Here is a 26,348-nt window from a genome sequence, read left to right on the forward strand (position 1 = left end):
TATATACTTATAATTCATTTTAGCACAAATATTTTCATAGTTTCTTCACCAAGCAAATCAAAGTCTCAGTTGCGTGCTTGCCATTATTAATTATGAACTAAATTAGTAATGAACTGATAAAATAATTTGGATTTACCATTTATAACCCACAATTATTATATATGTATGTACTGGAAAAAAAGTATAAGATATGTTTTAATTAAAGTTTAGATTTAATAATGCATAGCAGAAGTTAGAGGAGTCTTTACAGCAGTCAACACAGCCCCAGTTTATATATGACAGACCATTTAAAAAGTTTAAAGGTCAATCTGATAAATTGCTTCACAGATGTGTTAGTAACTTCATAAATTTGATGAAAGCTGAGAGTGCACACAGATAACAGTGACATTGAATGAACACTAATATTAATATCTACATTCTTAAAGCGATTTATTGACTTAACTTGACCTATTTTGTTATTTTGACTGAGTTAAAACAGGTCTAAACTGTGCAATGGCTCTTAGTTTATTGAACTTAACTGAAGGAAAGTTGAAAAAAGAAAAGTTAACAGCAGAAACACAACTACAGCTGACTGACAGGTAAGCTTTAGTTAAACATCAACTGCAAATAACATAACATGAACATTAATTCACTTAAGATCTCTGAAGATCTTCACTTATTTCTGTTATGTCAACAAAAGCTCTCATTCAGAATGATTAGTTAATACTTCTTATTTGCATTGTGTTAGTTGGAATTCACCAGTATGTCAGATAAAAATAACAAGTTTCCTAAAAGGGGTCTCTTACATCAGTGGTTCTCAAACTTCTTTCAGCGTGCGGCCCCCCTTGTGTATGGCGCATTCCTTCGTGGCCCCCCAAAGAAAATTTATGACAAGAAACATAACAAAACGAAACAAAACATATTAAATGATACGAAGTTGTGCTGTTGATTTGTAGTCTTATTTTTTTAGGTTTAATTGCACAGAATTCATGATAAATTTATTTATTTTATAAAATGTCATAAAACTGGGGGCCCCCTGGCACCATCTCGCGGCCCCCAGTTTGAGAACCATTGTCTTACATAATCTATCGCTCTCTGCTTTTTTCATTTACTATAGATGGAGTTATTTAATCCTCGTCTGGTGAGATCTTGAGAGATTTAATGTTGATTTTAAGATATGTCATATTAATTTCATGTTTGTTTAATTTGTTGAGAGTAAAAACACGAAGTTGAAACAACAAAACATTGTACCATAATTAAGTTCCATTACAATTAACATTTTGCTGACATTTCAACATTTTTCTATAATAATCGCTGATTCATTGTAATTGTTGTTGACAATGCAATGTTTCCTTGGATGCTGGGTTATCTGGATTATATTTTGGTGAGAAAATATTTCCTCCTGGTTGCAGTCTCCATGTCAATCCTGTGTTCTTTATCCCACGATTCTTCAGTTTCTGCTTTATCTGAGTAATACAATCAATACTTCATTATCACATTATAATGATAACTATAAAAAAAATGTAAATTTGTTTTTATTTTAAAGAGAGTGGAGTGCACACCAGAACTATACCGATAAAGGTACAATGAACAATATCATTGGAATCAATTTCTGAGTTCCAAACTGATGAATAATAAACCGTTGACAGCCAATAAAATATATTTGAACTTCAAGTGCGTATTTGAAATAACTTATGACCCGATGAAGAAGCTCATTGCTGAGGTACATAACATAAAGTTACATCAGGTATCCAGTGCTGATGCAATTGATGTGAAATTGACCACATGATTTTTATTCTACTACATTTAAGATATTAGATTACACAAACTACTAGATTCATTGTTTAGTTACGAATACACATTGTGTTGAGGACATCTGCTGGTTACCCACTGTGTAAACAGGTCCTGCGCTATAGGCAGAGTAGGCAAATGGCCTTAAGCTTGGGGGGGGGGCTCCATAACAACTGACAGCAATAGATAAAGTCAAAGAAGCCTATATAATGAACAACATTCAAAACTCTGAGTTTGAAAGCAGCTTTCACATTATTTGTTTCTTGCTTAGCAAAACCAGCATCTGTAGTTTTTAGGGTTAGGGTTTTTGTTTTGTTATCCCAAAAACCGTGGGTTTTTAAATCTGCATCCACAACAACATAAAAATTTACCTGCCTTAAAATGCACATGTGGTTTTTCACATTGTTTAATTAAATTTTAACAAATTGAATCCATTGGTTAACTTAAAAATAAAATAAAAAGTAATTGGGAAAAAACGTTGTTAATTGTAGTGCTTAAATGATTTCTTACAGGGTAAAAAATACTTAATGACACTTTCTCAAATTCTGAAAATTCGAGGGGAACGAGGGGCCTCCAAATATCTAGAACCGGTCCTGTGTGTAAACGCAACAAGAAGAGCATATTTACTCATTCAGTGACATATGTGCAATATTAGTTAATGCCATGCGATAGTCATTGCGCATCTCGTCAGTGAGGCCGGTTCCTTGATTAGTAATAAATCGTCATCACCTGTTTTCAGATGGAGCCGCATTAACTGCACAAAGCCGTAGCTTTCAAACAACAACAACAAAAAAACGTTTCATCCTACCAAATGTTGTAGCTAAAAGCGAGATAATTCCATTTATGTGAAGAACTTTTGTAAGAGATCAGCTTCAGAGCCTGATCAAAACACGCTGTATTTAGTGTTGAGTGAATGCGTCAGTGTTTAAGTTGGGTAAGATCGCCACCCAGTGGATAGTGGAAATATGAATTTGAGGTAGAAACTCCTCAGGGAGTTTTATCTTTATTGATGAGATGACTCAGCAAAATTTATTGACATTTATCTGGATATCGCCATAATTGTGCAATTGTAGACAAATTAAACATATGATTTAAGACTGTGGTGTTTATTTTCATAAATCAGTACGCAGCAACAGTGGCGCAGGGATACTTATGTAATGCGGTCTGAACCGTGGGTTTCACGGTATCACGGCTTAGAACGTGTTTCAACCAATCAGAATGAAGAACCAGAACTACCCGTTTTATAATAAAGGTTAATACTTACCAACAGTAAGGTGCTCTCCAACACTTCAGGGTCAATCAGATTGTTGCCAAATTTGAACTCCACTCTCACAATCTCTTTCCTTAACTCCGCTAAAAACATCACAAGTTGAATTAATTATTGGCAAATGAAAATAAGCAAGAACAACAATAAACAAGTTGCACAAATCTGTTGATAATTTGATCTAAAGAACCTTTATAAAGCAAACATATATGAATGTACAATGTATGAATGGCACGAAGTGCCACTAACTCACTCTTAACCCGAATTAGTTGACAGTACTAGAAATTTGAGAGGAAAACCCGTTACACTAAGTCATTTTAGTTTTTACACAGGGTGAAACTAAACAGATTAAGTTGTATTAACATAGAACCTATAGTTGTTGTAGCAGATAAATCATGTTGCTATTAGTAGTCTTTACTGAAAAAGCATTAGTTATTAACTTCATTTAAATTTGATTTAATTTGTAATATTGATTGCTCTGTCCAACAGCTCCACTTATTTAATTAAGTTCATAGATTTTTTTTATTCCTTTATATTCCTTTTGGTGTTATAAATAGTATTAAAAGACAAAATTGATGACTGACTATAAGTCAATCATTGAATAAACTTGATTCTCCACAGAAATACATACATTACTTTGTTTTTGACATGCATTGTCAGCACTGTGGAGAGAAATACAATGAAATGTGCTGAAAAGGGTTCATGTAAGAAAACACTGATCACCCGAACGGTGATTTCACACAAATATAATTTACAACGAGGGGGGGGGTTCAAAGGTATTTCATGCATTCTGACTCGTTAACACAGTTTAAGAGTTGGTCTCATGCTAAATATAGGCAGTGTCAAAAAAGCAGTATTTCTGTGCAGAAGGCACTTCGCCAGGGTTCGTACAAGTTTCAGAAAGTTTTTTTTCGAATACGGGTCCAGTTGACATATCGAAGATAAGCTATACGTATCACTTCTTTTCATGAGAACTTCCTCCAGAAAAGAACGCCCACACGTCAATCAGTGGGAGAGCGAAAACCGAGGACACTAGAAGTCACAGCCATCACTTTACCTGACATCTTTGAGAAAATGGCATGGTTTTGGGTGTAAGGAGAAGAAACCCAGCAATATGGAATCAATGGATATAGTTTGTTTATTCGTGTAGCAGCGGAGTTTTGCATGTGTGTTTGTTTAATGTGGATTTTGTTGAAAAGTCCCAACCGGGTCATGAGTTGCATGTGGTTAAGACTTCTGCGATATGTTGGAAATTGGCGCGGAAATGCATATAACATAAACGACAAGAACATGTAGTGAATCAGAAGTTGTTTTGTATACAGTGTTGCATGACTCCTCCCGTAGCCCGTGACTCCTTCCAATTTTTTTGTATGTTATTGAAAGAATCTCTAGAGCTGACATGTGTGCAGTAGACATTTGAGGGTTTTATGCTGAGTATTTTCTTCTTGACTGGCCTATGCTACCAGTTATGCTACTGATGCGCCGTTATTCAATATTTTTCCCATTCTGCAGTAATGTTTTTTATCTGATCTTTTGTCCCCACCACTTTTCAACACAAACTGACACCCCTGCTGTTTAGCATTACTATGTCAATGTATTGATTTATTGTCCCCTCATAGTTTGCAAGAGACATTTAATAAATGTATAATTAATATTAAATGAACTAAGTGTATTTAATAAACTAAGACGTAGGCTATTTAATAAACTAAGCGTATTCATCTGTCAATATAAAACGCAACTTGGCAATTCTAATCAATGATCAGAAGAACGTGTATCGACCACCGTTACTGTAAAATATGCACGTATGTCCATTTAAACTCAATTTTGTTCAAATGTGGATTATATCATTACACTGGCAAGAATATGGTTACATGTAAAGATGCCCTACCAAGTATGACAACGCTACATTCAACTGCTTTTGATATACGATGTTTTTTCACTTCCTGAAAAGAAACCGTTTTGGACATACGTGAGTTTCATCGGGCAGCGACGATATAATACTATAGGTACTCAAGATTAACAAGAAGGTGTATAATGGGACCTTTAAACCTATATGACATTTTATTAATAAATATTTAATTAGTGAAGGTTCAGAAAATAATTAAAATATTCAGGCACAAAAAATATGGGTATTCCTCACAACATGTACTAATAATTTTAAGTTCAGTTTACCTGTTTTTATCACAAAATATTAAGTGATGTTTACTTTACCAATAATGACCAATAATGAGTGATCCTGCTGTTTACCAACTCATTTTACTTTATTTAATGTCAGAGGAATTTCAGGCGTCTGGGATGTCCTTAACTAAACTCTCAATCATCTCATATTCAGTGTTAAAGGACAATTTGTCTGTCATTCACTTTGCTTTATCTGTTGTGTGAGCATTTGCCCGATTATAGTTTAGGTCATTCTAAAAGAGGAACCAAGTTTTTTCAGTATTTTCAACAGTGCAGTATTATCTTTAATAATGACAGCCACTGGTGTCCATGCATTATTTTCTTTTTGGCAACATTGTTGTGTAGTCTAGAGTTTAAAAAGAGTAAACAAATGTGTTTGTGTTGTTATACGTAATAGTTTTGAAGCCTGCTTGGCCATTAACATATCTTATAAAAACCTAAACTTACTTCGCATGCAGATGAAAGGAGAGGTTGTTGCACAAAGTTGATCTACTATCAGACCGTTGGAATCTGCAGCACCACACGGTGGCTTCTTCCCTGTAATGGCAGGGTATCCAAATTTCCAGTTAATGGAGGATGTGGAGACATCTGATCCATCTGACCACTTCCACGAGTCCCTAAACAGACCAATCCATGCTGTAGAAATCCCACTTGTTTGCATCAATTGTGTCACCAGAGCATTCTCAGCTTGAGTCTGAATGGTTGCCAGGTCTGTGAAATGTTGTCTGCAGTAGATCTGAGCTGCAGGCCAGGTCATCACATTGGCGATTAAAACAAATGTGTTTGCTTCTGTTTGAGTTTCTATAAAAAGATGAAAATCAAAGATTTACATTACATTTAAATAGGTATGTCGGTCCCAAGGTCTGATTAGGATTAGTATTGTGTGAATTGTTAAATGGTTGCTAGTCTAGACCAGTCGTATGTAAACAGATTATTTTAATATATTATTGTTGGAACATAACTAAGGTACTATATAATTTAACGTACATAACGTTTTTTACTGCGTTATCATTTTATTCAACTTTAATTAAGCTATCTTGGTTAACCTAATAATGCAACTGGGACAAGAGATTACTCTCCAAAGTTTATCCTGATCAATATACAGGTGCTGGTCATGTAATTAGAATATCATCAAAAAGTTGATTTATTTTAATAAATTCCATTCAAAAAGTGAAACATGTATATTATATTCATGCATTACACACAGAATGATATATATCAAATGTTTATTTATTTTAATTTTGATGATTATAGCTGACAACTAAGGAAAATCCCAAATTCAGTATCTCAGAAAATTAGATTATTACTTCAGACCAATACAAATAATAGATTTTTAGAAATCTTGGCCAACTGAAAGTATAAACATGAGAAGTATGAGCATGTACAGCACTCAATACTTAATTAGGGCTCATTTTGCCTGAATTACTGCAGCAATGCGGCGTGACATGAAGTCGATCAGTCTGTGGCACTGCTCAGGTGTTATGAGAGCCCAGGTTGCTCTGATAGTGGCCTTCAGCTCTTCTTTATTGTTGGGTCTGGCATATCACATCTTCCTCTTCACAATACCTTAAGGTCAGGTGAGTTTGCTGGCCAATTAAGAACAGGGATACCATGGTCTTTAAACCAGGTACTGGTAGCTTTTGGCACCAGCACCCATAAAGTTGGTCAGCAGCAGGAAGCATTAAGTGCTCTAAATCTTCCTGGTATATGGAAACACAGAAAACACAGTGGACCAACGCCAGCAGATGACATGGTAACCCAAACCATCATTTACTGTTGATTGTGTGCCTCTCCTCTCTTCCTACAGAGACTGGGACCCTGAACATAACTTTGGACCACTCAGCAGCAGTCCAGTCATTTTTGAAGGCAAGATGCTTCTGATGCTGTCGTTCAAGAGTGGCTTGACACAAGGAATGCAACAGCTGAAACCCAGGTCTTGCATATGTCTGTGCGTAGTGGTTCTTGAAGCACTGACTCTAGCTGCAGTCCACTCTTTGTGAATCTCCCCCACATTTCTGAATGGGTTTTGTTTCACAATCTTCTCCAGGGTGCAGTTATCCCTATTGCTTGTAAACTTTTTCTTCTACCACATCTTTTCCTTCCCTTCGCCTCTCTATTAATGTGCTTGGACACAGAGCTCTGTGAACAGCCAGCCTCATTTGCAATGACCTTTTGTGTCTTGCCCTCCTTGTTCAAGGTGTCAATGGTCGTCTTTTGGACAACTATCCAGTGAGCAGTCTTCCCCATGGTTGTATAGCCTACAGAACTTGACTGAGAGACCATTTAAAGGCCTTTGCATGTGTTTTAAGTTAATTAGCCGATTAGAGTGTGGGAGTGTCTTCAACCATTTCACAATATTCTAATTTTCTGAGATACTGAATTTGGGATTTTTCTTATAATCATTAAAAGAAATAAACATTTCAATATATCAGTCTGTGTGTAATCAATGAATATAATATACAAGTTTCATTTTTTGAATGGAATTAGTGGAATAATACAACTTTTTAATTATATTCTAATTATATGACCAGCACCTGTACAACATATTTCATTCATATTTGTTTAACAAATGCCTCTTCTACTCAAAATATTTACATTACTGACATGTGTTTGTTTTACTGTATGTCTTACCATCGAAGCAAAAAAGGGGAAATAACATTGTGCAATCCTTATCATGCCATCCAAACCCACTTGATAAAATAACGCATTGCTCTTTTCTATTCAGATTGTCTGGTTGTGTACTATTCCAGTTGAAGAATGCAACATTCTCATCTTGATAAGACCACCGCCAGCTATTAATGTCATTGTACAGTCCAGTCCAGGCCACTGAACTCATTGGATTGTATTGTACTACTTCTTGTAGACGTGTCCAGTCTTCATAATTTTCAACAATGGCCAGATCAATGTGATTCTGTCTGCAGTAAGCTTGTGCATCATACCAGGTCTTCATCTGCTGGATCATAATATACCCGTACTGACATGAGATGCTCTGGGTGAAGAGACAAAGTCCTGATGAGAGGAAAGAATAGAAAGAAACAGGGATGTGTTGAATTGAGGGCCATACACTTCCATCTACACAATAACACAGCATCATTACTTATTATTTAAATTTGACATTTTTTCAAGCATATAAAGCAGCAAGAAGATTCTGTTCAGATGCATTAACTGAGTCAAGTTGAGTCAACAAGTCATTTTTTCTGCACATTTGCGTTTTGGCCAGAACTAACAAGGACCCAGGCATTTACTGACACAGAAAGAAACTTTGCAATGGGTCTAATTTCTATACTAAACCTATAAACGGTTTCAGCAGTAACAACATAAACAATCTGCTGTCATGGAACACGCATACTTTCTAGTAAAATCTGCTAAGAATAAATAACAACAGAGTCCTTTCAGAGTACTTATTTCTGATAAGCAAAAAACAACAACAAGTAGATTACCATAGATCAATTCATAGCTAAAGCGTATCAAAAACTACACTTAGCTAATGTTACTGTGTAAAATGTGTACTAAATATTGTATGCAATCTTAACTACAGATCGTCTACCAAACCTCCAATCAAATAGCGATAATCCATGATAGCCGTCTCCCCTTGTCTTTAGGAAATTAAAACATTTGTTATTATTTTCGATGAAGTATTTGTTCAAGAGTTGAGACCGGAAGTAAAGTTCTTCTTGGATGCCTAATCACCACATGTGCGTCTGATCAAACGGTCTAAACAAAGTTTCGATTTTAAGGCATAATCTGCATTCATGCCCTGGGTGAACTCAGCCTTGCTTTAGCGCCCCCCAACCCCACCACCTGTTTTTTCTGTTTTTGTTTGTAATGTTTTATATTTTGTTTTCCACTGAAGTCTAAACCTGCCTAAACCTTGACTTTTCTTATATTTTTGATAGAAGTCATAAATTACATCATCATAAGAAATCTGCCCTGGGATTTTTATTTTATGATGGCACCACAAGCTGTCACTCGGTGGCAGAGTGCATGGATCTAGAGCAGGGATGGGCAACTTCGGTCCTGGAGGGGCGGTGTCCTGCAAAGTTTAGTTCCAACTTGCCGCAGCACACCTGCCTAAAAGTTTCTAGTATGCCTAGCAAGACCTTAATTGTCTGCTTCAGGTGTGTTTAATTATAGTTGGAGCTAAACTCTGCAGGACACTGGCCCTCCAGGACCGAAGTTGCCCATTCCTGATCTAGAGCATAGGATGGCAAACTAGGACCCGCAGGCCCGCTGGGCACTTTAATCTGATTTACGAAGCCATTTAAAATTATATTAAACGGTGTCGAATTTTGGTCCAGAATTATTTATTTGATGCAGTACCATTAATGTCCAAAACATGTGACTAGCGCTGAAAAACTAAATTAACACGCCAGAGCGGCAACAGAATTGAATCATAAACCCTGCGGGGCAGTTTCCGGACAGGGATTAGACTAGGCCTAAAAATAATTGTAAGAGCTGTCCAAACTGAAAAAACTCACATTGTCATATCTTAAGAAAATACATCAGTGCCCTTTATGTTGCCTCAAAATGCACACAGGTAATGTTTTTAGTAAGGCATGTTTGTTAAAACTAGTTTCCTGATTAAACTAAGGCCTAGTTTCCTGGCTTAAGCTAATCCTTGTCCGGAACACCGCCTCTGAATGTTGCATGGTTTAAACCGAATGGACAGCAAAATACCGACATCAGACATAAGCCAGTATGTGTTATTTTGCAAAGAATGCCATTTTCAAAGACCAAAACCTGCTTGTATGACAAAGAAAAAGAGAATTGTTCTCGATTTGCTCTCGCTGTAAAGCATGTCACACACTGATCGGTCTGTGTGTCGCATAAAGTTAACCAAGCCGCCTCTGAAATCCAAGCGGAATGACGAACACTCCTAGCCCTGAACAGGTTAACTGACAGCTGATAACATTAAATGAGCTGTAAAAGTCCTGGTTGCGTATTTCATTTATAATACTATGGCCATAACCACGTCTTGAACATTGGGGAGCCAAAACATTCAGGGCTAGATATATTAAAAATACCTAGATTTTTTATTATTGGGGCGGCATGGGGACAATGGTGTTTATTTCCACCTCTGAAGTGCTGCCCTTTGTTGCAGAAGTATCGTAACCAAATATAGATCAATATCACAGTGCCTATATGTTTCAATTTAGTCGAAATAATGAATATTACATTTGCTCTTTGTGTTGGAAAATTAAATAGAATAGATTTATATCTGTTCATCTCAAACACATTTATGTGCCTAAGGGTAAATGGGTCAGTTTTAACCAATCAAATAGCATTCCCATCAGAGTAAATACATGATATGAACCAGATGTAAAAAGCCATTACAGTAGATTATATTTCTATTTTTCTCTTTTTGCTTTTGATGAAAATGGTATAATGTTACTTTTGTTGCAGTTTAATGTACTCAAAACATTTTAATAACCAACTTCTCGTCATTATTACACGTGTATAAAACAACTTGTTTAAGCGCATATCCTAAGATGAAACAATATTAGAGATCATGAGACACAATAAAGTCAAATGACCCAAACCTTTCAACCAGCATTATTCTCTGACAACACTGACCTAAGAACAGCACCAGATGAATCGATCTTTCCATGATATAATCGATCTGAAACAGTGAAGACAACATCATGACAAACACACATAAACACAATGACTGAGCTTACACAAGTCAATAATAACAAGAAAATCTTCATGTTTACCTGCATCAACAGTCACGACTGAACATCAAGCGGTCTTTGCTTTTTTCAGTCTCAACATATTGACTTTTATTTCCTATACGACTTTATGCAAAACATGTTTCACTAGGAGATACGATTTTGTAAGCAATGAGGCTTTGCATTCAAATAACAGATTTTACATCCAGAAAGCACAAATGCACATCTAAAGATCTCTGTTAAAAATTTAAAACACAATTACAAAAATTCATATAATTCACCCGTTGACTTTCACATGGACTTGTAAAACGACTTCATTTATTTATTCATCCAATGGTTTTGCAACTCTTCATTAAACAGTACATCGGTTCTGAAACCTTAAAATAAAAGATTATCCATCCATTCATAAGGTTTGAACACAATTTGCATTATATGGGTAAGTATGTTCATAGAAAATACATTTTCAGTGGTAAATGTTACTGTTAAGTTTAAAAACTCAATCCTTAAGACCTTTATTTATTTTTTAATATAATGTTATGTTTTCTGCATGCTACAGAAACACCATGGCTCTTACCCTTAAACATTTACAGACACAGGTGCAATAAATTTACATCTGAGGCAAAATCTCAATGTAAATTAAACGAATTACAGCCACCGGGAAATAAACAATCCTTTGCTTAAGTTCACAAGAAAAAACACTTTTGTTCCTTTCACTGGGTGCATCCCAGTTCGAAGGCTGGATCCTTTGAAGGATTCTCATTTTAAAAGTGAGATTCTGTCTTCGAATGATGCTGCCTCTGAAGTGCACAAAGCAAACTGTATTGAGACGGTCTAGCCTATATAGAGAGTTGGGTCACCTGCTATTCCCATCTGATGGATCTTTCCTTTCACAGGAAACGAAAGATGCTTTTAAAGGCCTCATCTGAAGACTTTCAGGAAAAAGAGCCTCCGAATTGGAACAGCCCTGATTGGCTGAGAGCTGTGAGATATTTTCCCAGTATCATCACGGAAACCACTTCACCATTTATATCATAACATACCGCCACTGGTCATTTGTCCGCCACGGTCACTCACATATCTGTGACTGGAAAAAGCATATTGTAGCTGAATATTTAATGATGTATGTCCAAGTATGTGGTTTTAAGAGCTTGTTGAGTCATATAGTGACAGTATTTTTTTTAAATACAATTTTGAGTACTGTGCGAGTCATATTACACAAATGAAGTGATCACAGTTGTATTAAAAAGCTTTCCACATGTTAACACACAAACAGTATTTTCAAACGATTAAACATCAAAGAAATCCTTGGAATTGGGTGGGTTTTCTGGGTAAAATATTTTAATCTCTGCAATGCTATTTGAATGTACAGCCTCACATTGTAAACAAAATCTTAATGGAAATCAGTCCCAGAATCTCCAACATGAAGTGACAGATTTTACATAAAAGCTTACTCATCATGATTTGTGTAGGAAATTAAAACCAAAATGTAGACTTTGATCTTGTAAGGTTCAGTCCTGACTGTTGATGCAGGTAAACCAGAATGTTCTTCTGTCATTATTCATACAAATTCTTCTTTTGAAACATGTTGATCTGATTCATCATGTTCTTTCTACAATTCCAGGTTCATTAGTTTAAATCCAAGCTCATTTGTAACAAATGCAAACCGGCTGTGAAGAAAGCATGTTTCCTATGGGCTTTAAGCCAAAAAGTAAAAAAGTCACATTTGTAGTTTGGTTAAAAAAATTCTAAAAAATAATTTCAGATGTAACTGCACTTTTAGGGCAGAAGTTGCTGAGTTTTAAACTTTTATTTTTCAAGTAAAAATGAACATAAGCAACAAATAAAACATGTAGTTATAGTGTGACAACCAGAAAGGTTTAATTTATATTTTTGTTGCCACACAACTTTCTGATGTTGCCTTTAGTAATAGCAATGTTGTGCTGTGGGTATTTTTACCATAGGCAAAGTTTGGACACTAAATGCCCCCCAGTCTAGAGACAATTATGATTTTTGTCCGAGATGTTAATAGGTTTTGTTTTGCATTCACATACATGTAATAGATATATGAGAGTTCATACAATTTCCCCAAAAATTGTCTCTTTTTTCACAACCATAATATATACAATATATGTATTCATAAGAATTAAAAAAGATTAATATCTAAAAATGTTGCTACCGTTTACTAAATATAAATACTACAGTATTGTTTATGTGGGCATTGCATCACAAACTATTTTCTTAAATTCAATACTTGCATAGCCTAATAATGATGTTAATTAATTATTTTTTACATCACACAAGGTTAACAGGTATTTTTAGTGTAAGGCCAAAGTTCAGCAATGAATATGTTCCTCTTTGTGGCCGGGTCACGTTTCTTTATGTCATAAACTATGGGGGCAAAGCTTTGTTTATATGGGCTTAATATTTAAATGGCCATTTGTCAATGTACACTTAAAAAAATAATAATTGTTGGATTTACTTTATTTAATTATAGACACTGGTTCCATGTGATTTTCTTCCCTTATTTTACTGCAATATTTGTGATGTAAATTTGATCTATTGCGACAAACTATATATTGTTAGAAAGGTCTAAGAAAGGTCTTAATTTATTTCATAAAACACTGTTGAAATATGCTATGTAGGGAGTAATTGATTACTTTATGAAAACAGTGTGCCTCAAAACATTTATATCTGCTAAATGTCACGGTCCTGCCGGCAGGACGCCTACATTTACTTCAATATTTTGCATGTGAATCTTATATAATCATGACAAACTGTATATAATTTCTAGTTTTCATTTATTATCAGCATTTTGTGAAGGGAATGAAATAGTGAGAGCCATTTTCTAAAGGTTGGCCCATGTTGTTATCATATATTTGTAACACTAATACCCTATTCTAAATCTAAAAAATCTTTACATCTACTATAAAAATGTAATATATTTTGCATGTAGCTAACGTGAAGCTAGCATGATTTAGCATCAAGCTAATATGACTTAACACGAAGTTAACATGAAGCTAGCATGATTAAAATACCTAATCCCCATGTCTCTATGATGCTCTGATGCAGAGATGTAAGGCTTTGTTTATTCTGTTGCTAGGGTACTGTCTTTGGTTACTAGGGAGTGGCTTGGCAGTGACCAATGATTGTAGGCTGCTTGACAGTATGAGTTATATAAAAGAAACCCCATGTCTATAAGACATTCAAATTTAAATATATATTTGTTTTTGTTTTGGTTGCTAGGGTGCTCAGCAGTGGTTGCTAGAGGTGTGGCTTAACAGCAACATGATTATCTTGAAAAACTGATTGGATGCCTGAGTGAAATGAGCCCACCCCCTTGTTTCTATGACACTGTGCTTTCTGCAGTATCTGGGCCTTTTATAATTGGTATCTGCTAAATGACTACATGTAAATGTATAATGGCAGTCTATGGGCATTCCGTTCCCATTATAAGTCTATGGAGAATTTTGGGGGCTTCTTACACTCAAGGGGTACAGCTTACACCCCATTATGATGCATGTTCTACAAAATACACATTCAGAGTTATGACCATTCAAAGTTTCCTGCAATGTTAATTCAATTGGAATTTTGATCGTCATTTTTAGGAAATGTGTAAGTCTGATCACTTAGAAAAGATATAGCACACCAAGTCAGACCAGTCTGAAGGTCTGTGAAAAGTTTGCCAACATAATTCATTTATTATAATAAATAATTTTAGAAGTAGCTGAATTTACCCTCCATAACCCACAGTAAAATCCCATGTATTAAATCAACACCACTCTGTAATCATATGGGAACCACACTAGGATGTTAAAAGTGATACTGAAGCAGTCTTAAGAGATAATGAGATACTTGAGTGATGAATTGATTAATGAATACACCTGATGAGCACAAAAAATCAGTAGCTGTGTTTCTATTAAAGGGTTGCACAAAACTTATTTTCTAAATGTCGACAAAAATTTATTGCGAAATGATGTCACTTCCATTAACCAATGTTATGTGAATAAAATTAAATTTTGTTCTCTCGCAATAAGTAATTCCGAGAACCATGGGGTCGGATGTGTTCGACTTCACACGGCACCCTGCAGACCTACATGCGGATGACATTAAAGTGCTGTGAGAGCGACTCGAAAGCATGCAGAGGAGTCGAGTCCTGAAATCACTCTCACAGTATTTTGATGTCATTTGCTTGTTGGTTCTTGTGATGCCGCATGAAGTCAACTACACCTCCTCTGTCTTGTCCTCAAACATGCAACACCATATTTAAAGAACGGTCATGTGACTTTTACGCTCGTCAGGTGACCTGTACAGTAAATGTGAAAAAAATAATTGCTGTTCTGCGATATATTCCTTTTTCGACGTGCCTGAAAAACAACATGATCTCACAAAGTTCCGTGGGATAGTCAGAATTTTTTGCTCATTTTCCATGGAATTCTCACGGATCTCAGCATTTTTCTGTGACCCTGCCACGGACTGTCTTTTTCCGTGGCATTCTCACGGATTGGTTACTCAGCTGCTTTTTCTTATTTTCAAACCATTTTTGTGTCGGTTTAGGGTTAGATTTGGTGTTTGCGTTAGTATGTCACTTTAAGTATTGGTTTATTCATTTTTTTCTGCTTTATTCTTTTATATTTTCTAAACTTTAAATAGTTGTTGCCTGGCGTTAGGGTTAGAGTCCTAAACCGAAGCTCCAATGGTAAGAAAATAGGCATTCTCACCAATTCGTGAGAATGCCACGGAAAAATGAGCAAAAAATTCTGTGACTATCCCACGGAATTTCCTGAGATCAAGTTGCTGAAAAACCACCTAACAAGAGTTTAAAAATACGTTTTAGCAATATATGGGAGTTAATGGGAAATTGCAGTGTTTCCATTGGGTGCATTTTTAATTCGCTATTTGGAACATACACAATACTGCAACGCATTGGAAACACAGTTGCTTGTTACCATTGATTTTTATGACATTTGAATATTTTTCAACATTATTTGCAAACTCATTGTATAGTGTTGACACATGAACATTGATTTAACATGGTATCATTGGTTGCTTGCTATCTGGGTTATCTTTTGGTGAGAAAACATTTCCATCTGGTTGCAGTCTCCAAGTCAATTCTGTGTTCTCCATCCCATGATCCTTCAGTTTCTGCTTTATCTGAAGTATAAAATCAATCCTTCATTACTGAATTCTGCTTTTAGACATAAATAATATCTCTGTCTAGATAAACAACACTACTGACACTCTGCACTAGTAAACTAGTTTACACTTTACAAAAAAAGCCTAAAACAAAAAGTAACTTGAGGTATTTTTTTAACACAGTGAGAATGAATGAGACACATACTGTAAGAGTTCGATTATCTTTCCTATCAAGTAATCAGAAGACAACTGACTGGTTATTCGGCTTTATCTTACTATTTAAAAATGTATCTGGAAATGAGTGTATTTGTATAGCAGCATCTAAGAAGTAAGTGTTCAGGTCCAGAGCTGTCATAAAATATTGGCACATTGACATCTTGCTGTTTCTTAAATAGAATTTACTTTCCAATTTATCAAAATTCCACCTGGTATGGATAGACCACACTTGTGAGTTATTGACCACAGCAAAGATATATCTCAATCTAAAAAATTAGCTTTTAAAATTATGTTTTTCTGAAAAATTGTGTGTTAGTACCCTTGCTCTCCCTTGCTTACCAACTGTAAGATGCTCTCCAACACTGCACTGTCTTTCAGATTGTTGCCAGATTGGACCTCCACTCTCATAATCTCTTTCCTTGACTCCGCTAAAAACATCACAAGTTGGATTAATTAAACAAGAACAACAATAAACAAAAAAAAAAAATCTGCTTTAAAGAGCCTACAGTATATAAAGCAAAAAAAAAAAAAACATGAATGTAAGTTGCTCTGGGTTGGATAAACATCAGGGTTAGATGGGGCTGAAGCTCCAGGGCAAAAGAAGGAGTGAGTCAGTGATTGGCTGAATGAAGTCCTCCTTCTATCATGTATAGAGGCATAGAGGCATAGAGACGCAGTTATGCAAATTTTAAAACCACGCCCACCGCGGGGGAAAACAATCCAACCATCTCCATTGACTTTGTATTGCGAGAGGCCGCCTCCTTATCATTTCTGGCTTATAACAAAAAACAAAATAATGCCTAAAAGCTGCCGTGTGACAGGGTGTACAGCTAACAAGACAAAATACCCAGAAATAAGTTTTTATAAGCTGTCAAGCCACAAAACTCAGTATTTAAGGAGAAAAAAGTGGATCGCCGACTATGTTTCCCCCTAGTGGGCCCAGTTCTATTAATAGTAGTACCGTATTTTCCGCACTATAAGGCGCACTTAAAAGCCTTTAATTTTCTCAAAAAATGACAGTGCGCCTTATAATCCAGAGCGCCTTATATATGGATCAAAACTCCGGGTCAATGTCAAAATGTTCTGGGCCGGCTCGCGCGAGGACGCTTCTCGGCGGCCGGCTCGCGCGAGGACGCTTCTCGGCGGCCGGCTCGCGCGCGGACGCTTCTCGGCGGCCGGCTCGCGCGCTTCCGCGGGTATCAGACTGTTTCATTTACAACGTGTTTACTGAAATATTCCCTTCCACGTTTGGGAGAAGAGTGAGCAAGGCTGGGAGATATTGTTAATATGCACATTAACGTTTGAACAACGTCAACATGGTGAACTGAGTTTTCAGAAGGCTTAATAAAGTTTGACTTTATCTGACATTCCCATTAGCACAGCTCCATCTAGTGGATGCATAACGCAAACCCAGTCAAACGTTTGACTGCAGTATCTTTCATTATATGCGCCTTATAACCCGGTGCGCCCTATGTATTAAAAAAAATCTAAAATAGGCCATTAATTGAAGGTGCGCCTTATAGTGCGGAAAATACGGTACTATGAAAAGTTGCCTGTTTCCACTTTTGTGTCTTTAAACGCTTGTTTTTTGGGGTCGACAGCTTATAAAAACGTATTTCTGTTTTTTTTTTGGCTTGTTAGCTGTACATCTTGTCACACAGCAGCTTTTAGGCATTATTCAGTTTTTTGTTATAAGCCAGAAATGACAGGGGGCAGTCTCTCGCAATACAAAGTCAATGGAGACGGATGGATTGCCCCAAAGTTTATAAAGAGTAAAGTTTGTATTGTTATATGTGATAGTTTTGAAGCTTGATGTCATTGGCCATTATAGCATAAAATCTAAACTTACTTTGCATGCAGATGAAAGGAGAGGTTGTTGCACAAAGTTGATCTACTATCAGACCGTTGGAATCTGCAGCACCACAAGGCGGCTTCATCCCTGTAATGGCAGGGTATCCAGATTTCCAGTTAATGGAGGATGTGGAGACATTTGATCCATCTGACCACTTCCATGAGTCCCTAAACAGACCAATCCATGCTAGAGAATATGCTGATGTCGGGCTGGATATAATTTGTACCAGCAGGTTATTCTCAGCTTGAGTCCGAATGGTTGCCAGGTCTGTGTATTGTTGTCTGCAGTAAATCTGAGCTTGACGCCAGGTTGTCACAATATTGATTAAAACAAACCTGTTTGATTCTGTTTGAGTTTCTATAAAAATATGAACATCAAAGAATTACATTACATTTTTACACTGTGTAATTTCATATTAAGTAGATACTGTACATCGGTCCAATTGTCTGAATAGGATTAGTAATAATAATAGTGTTTCTTTAAGGGGGACATCCAGAATGTACAGCTTAAAAGTTGCTCAGCTGTGGGAAAGGAAACAAGTAGCCAATAAAATCTTTTGTTCGGCCCTTTTGTATTGATAAAATATACAACATTAACTTTCACTCGTATTACTCTGCAGTCTTTCCAGAAAAACACAGTTTTTTGTGATTGTTCCTTGATCTCGTTTTCTTAAAAAATATGATGGAATATGCAGGATATTTATGCAATTTTATGTGATGAAATTGCGGTAACTTGCAAAATAGCGGGAACTTGTAAAAACTGTTTGCAGCTTTTCAATGATGTTTATGGTACATAATCCCGTCACTTCATGACGTTCCCATGGCAACAGGGGACATGGCTGCGCTTGTGTGAAGTAAATGCAACATTTTTCAACTTTCTGCTAAGATGTGATTTTTGCTACAAAAATGTGGGAATTATGAAATCGTGCAATGCATATTTTGCGCCCGGAAATCTGCAATTTATGCTGCGAAAGTGTGGCGTATTTGATAAAATGCAGCCCCCGCATAAATGCGGACTTTGGCTATTATGCGTTGAATCATGCGATCACATATTCGCGTTTTTCTGGAGACTCTTAACAGCCTACAAAAGCCAAAAGATGAGGACAAATGGAACTTTGAAGTCTGCCGGCTAAAAGTTGTGATAATTATACATGGAACATAGTCTTGTTTGCGACAAGAGATTACTCTCCAAAGTTTATCCTTATCAATGCACAAGACATTTTATTTATATATGTTGAACAAATGCATCCTTAACTCAGAATATTTACATTATTGACATGTTTTTGTATAATTTCTTACCATCGTAGCAAAAAAAGGGATACACATTCATGCAATCCTTATCATGCCATCCAGAATGACTTAAAACAATGCATTCCTGTTTTCCATCCAGATTGTCTGGTTGCTTTAAATACCAACTGAAGAATGTAACATTCTCATCTTGATAAGACCACCGCCAGCTATTAATGTCATTGTACAGTCCAGTCCAGGCCACTGAACTCATTGTATTGTATTGTACTATTTCATGTAGACGTGTCCAGTCTTCATCATTTTCAACAATGGCCAGATCAATGTGATTCTGTCTGCAGTAAGCTTGTGCTTCATCCCAGATCTTCATCTGCTGGATCATAATATACCCGTAATAACATGAGATGGTCTGGGTGAACAGACAAAGTCCTATTGAAAGGAAAGAATAGAAAGAAACAGAGATGTGTTGAATTGAGAGCCAGCTTTAATGGTTATACACTTCCATCTAGTGCTCATACAACAACACAGCATCATTACAAGTTTAATTTTTATGTCTTCTCCATTGGTGGCGCTAATGAATGAACAAAACAATCATGGATAAAATCTCTACCAACCTCAACTGTACATGCAAAAAAACTAATTTGATAGATATAGATCAAGGACGACCTCAATCTCATCAGGGCAAAAACTTTCAGACCACAAAACTGAACAGTAATTTTAGTAATTTTAGTATTTTAATGCGGTAATGAGAATTTCAGCAGAAAATGAGATAAAATTTACAATTATAAATTCTTATGTTGAAATCACACATTGTGCAAGGTAGAACACAGTATTGTGTTAATTCTGATGCTTTTTAATGTTACTATATTACACATTTTAAAGCTAAAATCTCTAGTGCCGTGGTGTTTCAATGGTTTCGTGAGAATCACCCATCTATGCATGTATATTTTCAAAAACTTCCCAGGGCCTTGAATTATTTCCCCCAGATACACAAACTTTCAAGGATTTCAAGGACCCGTGGGAACTCTGAATTAACAGTGATCAGAATATGAACAAAAATATAATAACATCACCAAATTAATCTCTTAAAATCTCTGCAGATTGGAATTACAGTAAACTCCACAAACATCATTATCATCATCATTTATTATTTATTGGTTTGATATTATTTCAAGTATAAAGCAGCAATGACTTTGTACAGATGCCTTAACTGAGTCAAGATGAGTCAACAAGTGTTTCTGCTCATATAAAAAGTAATTCAGACGACCTTTAGTCATTACTTAAATATATACATTGTTGTGAAATAAAAAATCAAGTTCAGAGATACTGTTAGACTTTTTACTTGTGATTGTTATTTTATCGAGCTAGGATGACACATAAATTATGCCTATTGATTAAATGTATTATCATGACTTGTCTGAATTTAACATTTTCAGTTAATCAAAAATAATTTAATTTTAAGTTCTGTTAATGTAAAACACTATTTGATGACGTGTGAATGGCCGGCCCACAGTTTCCGCGCCATGTTCAAGGATACGATTGTGGTGCCACAGCTGAAACTCGTTGAAGTGTAATGTGGTGATGAATGGTAAGTAATTTTATGCTTAATTGCACATATTTGCACTCAGGATTCTGTTAGTGATAACATGTACTATAACCTAATACTGAGATTTGAGCAGTGTTTATATTCTGTTTGCTGAGGTAAAGTTAGTTAACGTTAGCCTGCAGTAGCTAACGGTCGTTCAAGGCCCTATGAATTCCATTTTTTCAACAGAAAAACTTTGACTGCATGCTCTTTTTGTCTGTTGAGAATGTATTTGAGGAACCATATTTCATTAATAAGGGTTTATAAGCTCATATTTATGTTAAGACAGTTAGTGTGATAAATAATTCAGGGACGTGCACAGGGGGGTTGCTCAGGTTGCCCGGGCAACTGCCCATATGCCCTTCTCGAGTCTCGACTCAAGTTGCCCTTCCGAGGTGGAAAAAAATGTACTTTTACTTCGTTTACACTATGCAGCGTTCCTTCGTTACTGTATTTTAATTAATTACGAAATTTGTATTTTATTTTTAATTTGCTATCTTATGTTTCTGGCGCATTCGCGAATTAATGACTCGTTTGAGTCGATTCCTTACAAAGTGTTGCAAATAAATGAGTCTTTTGAGTCGATTCTTTACAAAGCGAATGGGCCAAACGTTTTAATTTGGTTCGCGAAACAGTTTGAATGAATTTTTCAGATCGCTGCACAAACGGAATCGTCCGAAGCTGTTTTACTCGTAACCTATGTAGAAACACGCAGAATATAACCAGTGTTGGGTGACGTGGAAATGAATTTAACAATCTTTTAACTAAAAGCAAAACTTCACACATGTACCCGCCATTACATACGCGCGAGTCCTGTTCGTCGTCAAACACAGTTAAACGCGTGCAACCCCCAGAAACACTGTAGCACAGATTGAAGAAAATCCATCGATGATTGACGTCTGATTCGCTGCATAATGTACTGTATGATGTAAGTGATTCTCACAAAACACACGTGACATGACAACGTATGAAAACATGAGTTTTGTCTAAAATCATTTTTATGTAAACTGTCAATGTCCTTAGACCATCTTAGGAGGCTCCAACTTTATACATATGCAAAACTGTTGTCAGTTTACTTGTCTGATATTTCAGCTATAAGCTACATCAACATTTAGACTAAAGTTAATTTGTTAATTTGAAATGCTTGTCTATTCTGTGTTTGTATTATTTTTTGTACTGTTTGTGTATGTTGCAGTTTTACACATACTGTACCCTTCATAAGTATTCTTTTCTTTGCTGTGGAGTCAAGAAATGTCTAAACATTAAAAGATGAACATGAGTACAGAATCTGTCACATTATTTTAATGGGCACTGAGCTGTGTCCTGATTGTTTACACATGAAAAGCATTAAATGTGTAGGATCAGTTTGATTCACTTATGTGCATTTGTGTACAATACACATAAGTCAGCATTTAATGCTGTTGTTCTTTGTTGTTAAAGCATGTATGTTTTGAAACAAACAAAGGTTAATAAAATATGACATTCTAAGCTTCTGACATACTGATATTTATCTTACCAATTTCTGGTCTCCACAGCAAACAGAAAAACCTTGTCTTTACAGTTCTGATACTTATCGGGGTCACTTTATTGTGTGTGTGTGTGTGTGTGTTTGTGTGTCAATACAAAGAACAACAACAAAAATCGGTCCTGCCCACACAGTGTTATGCCCGTTTCAAAATTTGCACCCTGTTAACTTCAACAGGGCCAGTTTAAAACCTGCTTTTAGCCTCTCAACATCCTTGATGTGACATTTTAAGTGCCCAGCCATCATGAGCGACCCCCTCAATAGTGAACACAGTGAATCCGACTGCAGTAAATGCGAAAAACATGTACAAAATTGATGCCAACTCAGCCAGCCACATATCTGCATTTACATCCTGTTTTCGATTTAAGTCCACAGTAGTCGATTGTTCAAATCCCACGTGTGACTAAGCTACGGTGGAGACTCGGATGCGCGTGAACTCGACAATCGACTACTGTGGACTTTGACTGAAAACAGGAAGAAAATACAGGCATGTACGGTGGCTGAATTAGCATCACTTTAATTCATATTTTTCACATCTACCGCAGTCAGATTCACCGAGGTTCACACTTAAGGTAATCACTTGAAATGTCATATCAAGGATGTTAAGAGGCTAAAAGCAGGTTTAAAACTGGCTCCGTTGAAGTCGACAAGGTGCAAATTTTAAAAAGAGGATTACACAGTGTAGGCAACACAGATTTTTGTCATTGTTCTGTGTACTGACAGCACTCCAAATTTACAAATAAATGAGCTCAATGTTTAAATTCACCAGAGTTCTTCTTGAACATTATTCACCATTTACTAAAAATGATTGAAACATGTAAAACATTTTGTGTACAGGATGCATAATGTCACAACCGATTAAAAAAAAATCTGATCATTACTGGTGTCTGTATATATTTAAAAAATTGCCTACTGGGAAACACAGGAAAATGTCTTTATTATAGGCAGGGCTCATCTTAACTCTTGTAGAGATCAACCATAATTAAGTTCATGTGACTTAGAAATGTGTTTTATTATGGGCAAAAACTTCTTCATCTAACTTAAAATATTATGTTAGATCAACTTTATTACAGATCTGAAACCAGGACTGAGAAAGAAACTAACTTTGCTATTTTAAAGGGACATTCCACTTTATTTTTTGAAAATATGCTCATTTTCCAGCTCCCCTAGAGTTAAACATTTGATTTTTACCATTTTGGAACCCATTCAGCTGGTCTGGCGCTAACACTTTTAGCATAGCTTAGCAAAATCCATTGAATCTGATTAGACCATTAGCATCGCGCTACAAATAACCAAAGAGTTTCAATATTTTTTCCTATTTAAAACTTGACTCTTCTGTAGTTACATACTAAGACTGACGGAAAATTAAAAGATATTAGTGATATTACGCACTGCCCGAAAATAGTCCACTTAGTAACTTTCATTGGCAGGGGACTATTTTCGGGCAGTCCTGCAGCCATGTTACATCAGCAAAGTCCTTGATTATTACGCCAGAATGAGATTATAGTTCCTAGACATATCTGCCTAGAAAATCACAACTTTTCATTTTCCGTCGGTCTTACGATGTAACTACAGAAGTGTCAAGTTATAAATAAGAGAAATATCAAAACTCTTTGGTTATTTTTAGCGCAATGCTAATGGTCTAATCAGATTCAATGGATGGTGCTAAGCCATGTTAAAAGTGTTACGCCAGACCCGGAGATCAGCTGCACTGCAAAAACTTTCTTACTTGTTGTTTTTGTCTTGTTTTCAGTGGGGATGTCTAGAGATTCTTAAATCAAGATGTATTTATGAGCAAAATGACCTAAGAAAATGATACTAGTTTTTGGACAGAGAATATACAATTTGAGTGAATATGTGCTCAAAACAAGCAAAAATAACTGCAGATGGAGTGAGAAAATGTTACTTGAATTAAGTGTTTAAGAAAAAAGAAATGTTATTTCACAATTTTTTTTTCTCACCCCATTGGCAGATAATCTTGCTTGTTTTAAGGACAATTTTACTTAAATTGTATATTAATTTTCTTAAAAAAGGACTTATTTACTTAGGTCGTTTTGCTCATCAAGAAAAAGCATCTTAATTTAAGAATTTTTAGATATTTCTACTGAAAACAAGACAAAAATACTAAGTAAGAAAGTCATTTTTTGCAGTGTGAATGGATTCCAAAATGGTAAAAATCAAATGTTTAACTCTAGGGGAGCTGGAAAATGAGCTTATTTTAAAAAAGTGGAATGTCCATTTAAAGATAATGTGTTATTTTAACCGTATTTACCATTGCCAAGCTAGTCATGTGAGCTATTAACAATGTATTGCGCTAAAATACATGAACTACCAAATTCAGAAAATTAAAATACTTGGTCTTAAATATTATGTTCAGCAAATATTCATGTTACGGGGGACATGTCATGTACTCCTAGTCCCGCGATGACGGACCTGTTAAAATGATTTATTTGTGTTACAACACAGTTATCTACAGTAACAATAAACCACATAAGCTAAGCATTTGTTTTAGAGGTCAGGGAAAATTCAAAGGACTTTCATGCTTTACTTGTTTGGTTAATAACAAATAATGTTCATAATATTTTTGTTTAAAGACATTTAAACTGCTCTATGAATATACATCAATAATACAGTGCATATACAATTTCAATGATGTACAAATAATGAATATTACACATTTATGAATCAGTTTTAACCAATCTGAGCAAATGCATGAAATTAACCAGAAGTAAAAAGCTATTATATTTTTTTATATATTTCTATTTCTCTTTGTGCTTTTCATTAAAATGCTTTAATGTTACTTTTGTTGCAATTAAAAGACATGTCATATATATACTCAAATTATTTTAATAACCAACTTCTCTTCATTATTACACTTTAATTTCAATTTTTTTTAAGCGTACATCTTCAGATCAAATGATTTTAAAGATCATGAGACACAATATAGTCAATTGACACATATATAAATACATATGTATGTATGTATGTATGTATGTATGTATGTATATTTTGAAATATATTTAACTTTTATACTAATCTCTTAAAACAACACTGACCTAAGAACAGCAGCAGATGAATCGATCTTTCCATGATATAATCGATCTGAAACAGTGAAGACAACATCATGACAAACACATATAAACACATATACACTGAGCTTACACAAGTCAATAATAACAAGAAAATCTTCATGTTTACCTGCATCAACAGTCACGACTGAACATCAATCTGTCTTTGTTTCTTCAGTCTCAACATATTGACTTTTATTTCCTATACGACTTTATGCAAAACATGTTTCAGTCTGGAGATACGGAGACAATTTTGTTAGCAATGAGGCTTTGCATTCAAATAACAGCTTTTACATCCAGAAAGCACAAATACACATCTAAAGGTCTCTGTTAAAGACACAAATACTAAAATTCATATCATTCACCCATTGAATTATATTTGAATTATTTGAATTATACTTGTATAAAATAATTTTCAGGGGGAGCGACTTCATTTAATTATTTCTACGTTGGTTTTTGGGGTCAGTTTCCCAGACAGGGTTTGGATTAAACCAGGAATATAAAGTTATATAATAGGACATTTAAGTAGTTTTAAGTAGGCAAACTGTTCTTAATTTAAGGCAGTTCAAACATGGATTTTAGTCTGAGACTAGGATGAGTCCTGTCCGAGAAACAGCCCCATATACTGTCCCAAAGCAACCCTTCAGTAAACTGTAAACATTAAAATAATAGATTATCCATCCATTAAATAAGGTTAAAAAATCTGGTAAAATATCAATGGAATATTAATTATAATGGGCAAATGTTACTCCTTAAATATAAAAACTAAAATGCTAAATTGCTTTTTTCTTTGTGAATTAGAAATTGAATGGATCACCATAAAATTACCAAAGTCATAGATATA

General features: G+C 35.5%; 1 protein-coding gene across 1 annotated transcript; it reads right to left on the reverse strand.

Moving 5' to 3' along the window:
- On the reverse strand, positions 1–25,738 carry LOC129431897 (putative C-type lectin domain family 20 member A). Its single transcript, XM_073868286.1, has 6 exons — positions 25,635–25,738; positions 25,493–25,538; positions 7,844–8,221; positions 5,660–6,013; positions 3,035–3,123; positions 1–1,445 (listed from the first exon to the last, which is right to left on the reverse strand). The coding sequence occupies exons 1-6, from the start codon at positions 25,638–25,640 to the stop codon at positions 1,299–1,301; spliced, it is 1,020 nt and encodes a 339-aa protein (XP_073724387.1). The 5' UTR covers positions 25,641–25,738; the 3' UTR covers positions 1–1,298.
- Between the last annotated feature and the right edge of the window lie 610 nt (positions 25,739–26,348).

Source organism: Misgurnus anguillicaudatus, chromosome 1 (genome assembly GCF_027580225.2).
Source record: "Misgurnus anguillicaudatus chromosome 1, ASM2758022v2, whole genome shotgun sequence".
Classification (NCBI taxonomy): domain Eukaryota; kingdom Metazoa; phylum Chordata; class Actinopteri; order Cypriniformes; family Cobitidae; genus Misgurnus; species Misgurnus anguillicaudatus.

Coding starts and splice junctions, on each gene's coding strand:
- LOC129431897 (XM_073868286.1), bottom strand. Junction 8,222..25,492: donor TCATCTGCTGCTGTTCTTAG/GTCAGTGTTGTT, acceptor TCCTCTCATCAG/GACTTTGTCTCTTCACCCAG. Junction 1,446..3,034: donor TGGAGAGCACCTTACTGTTG/GTAAGTATTAAC, acceptor TGTATTACTCAG/ATAAAGCAGAAACTGAAGAA.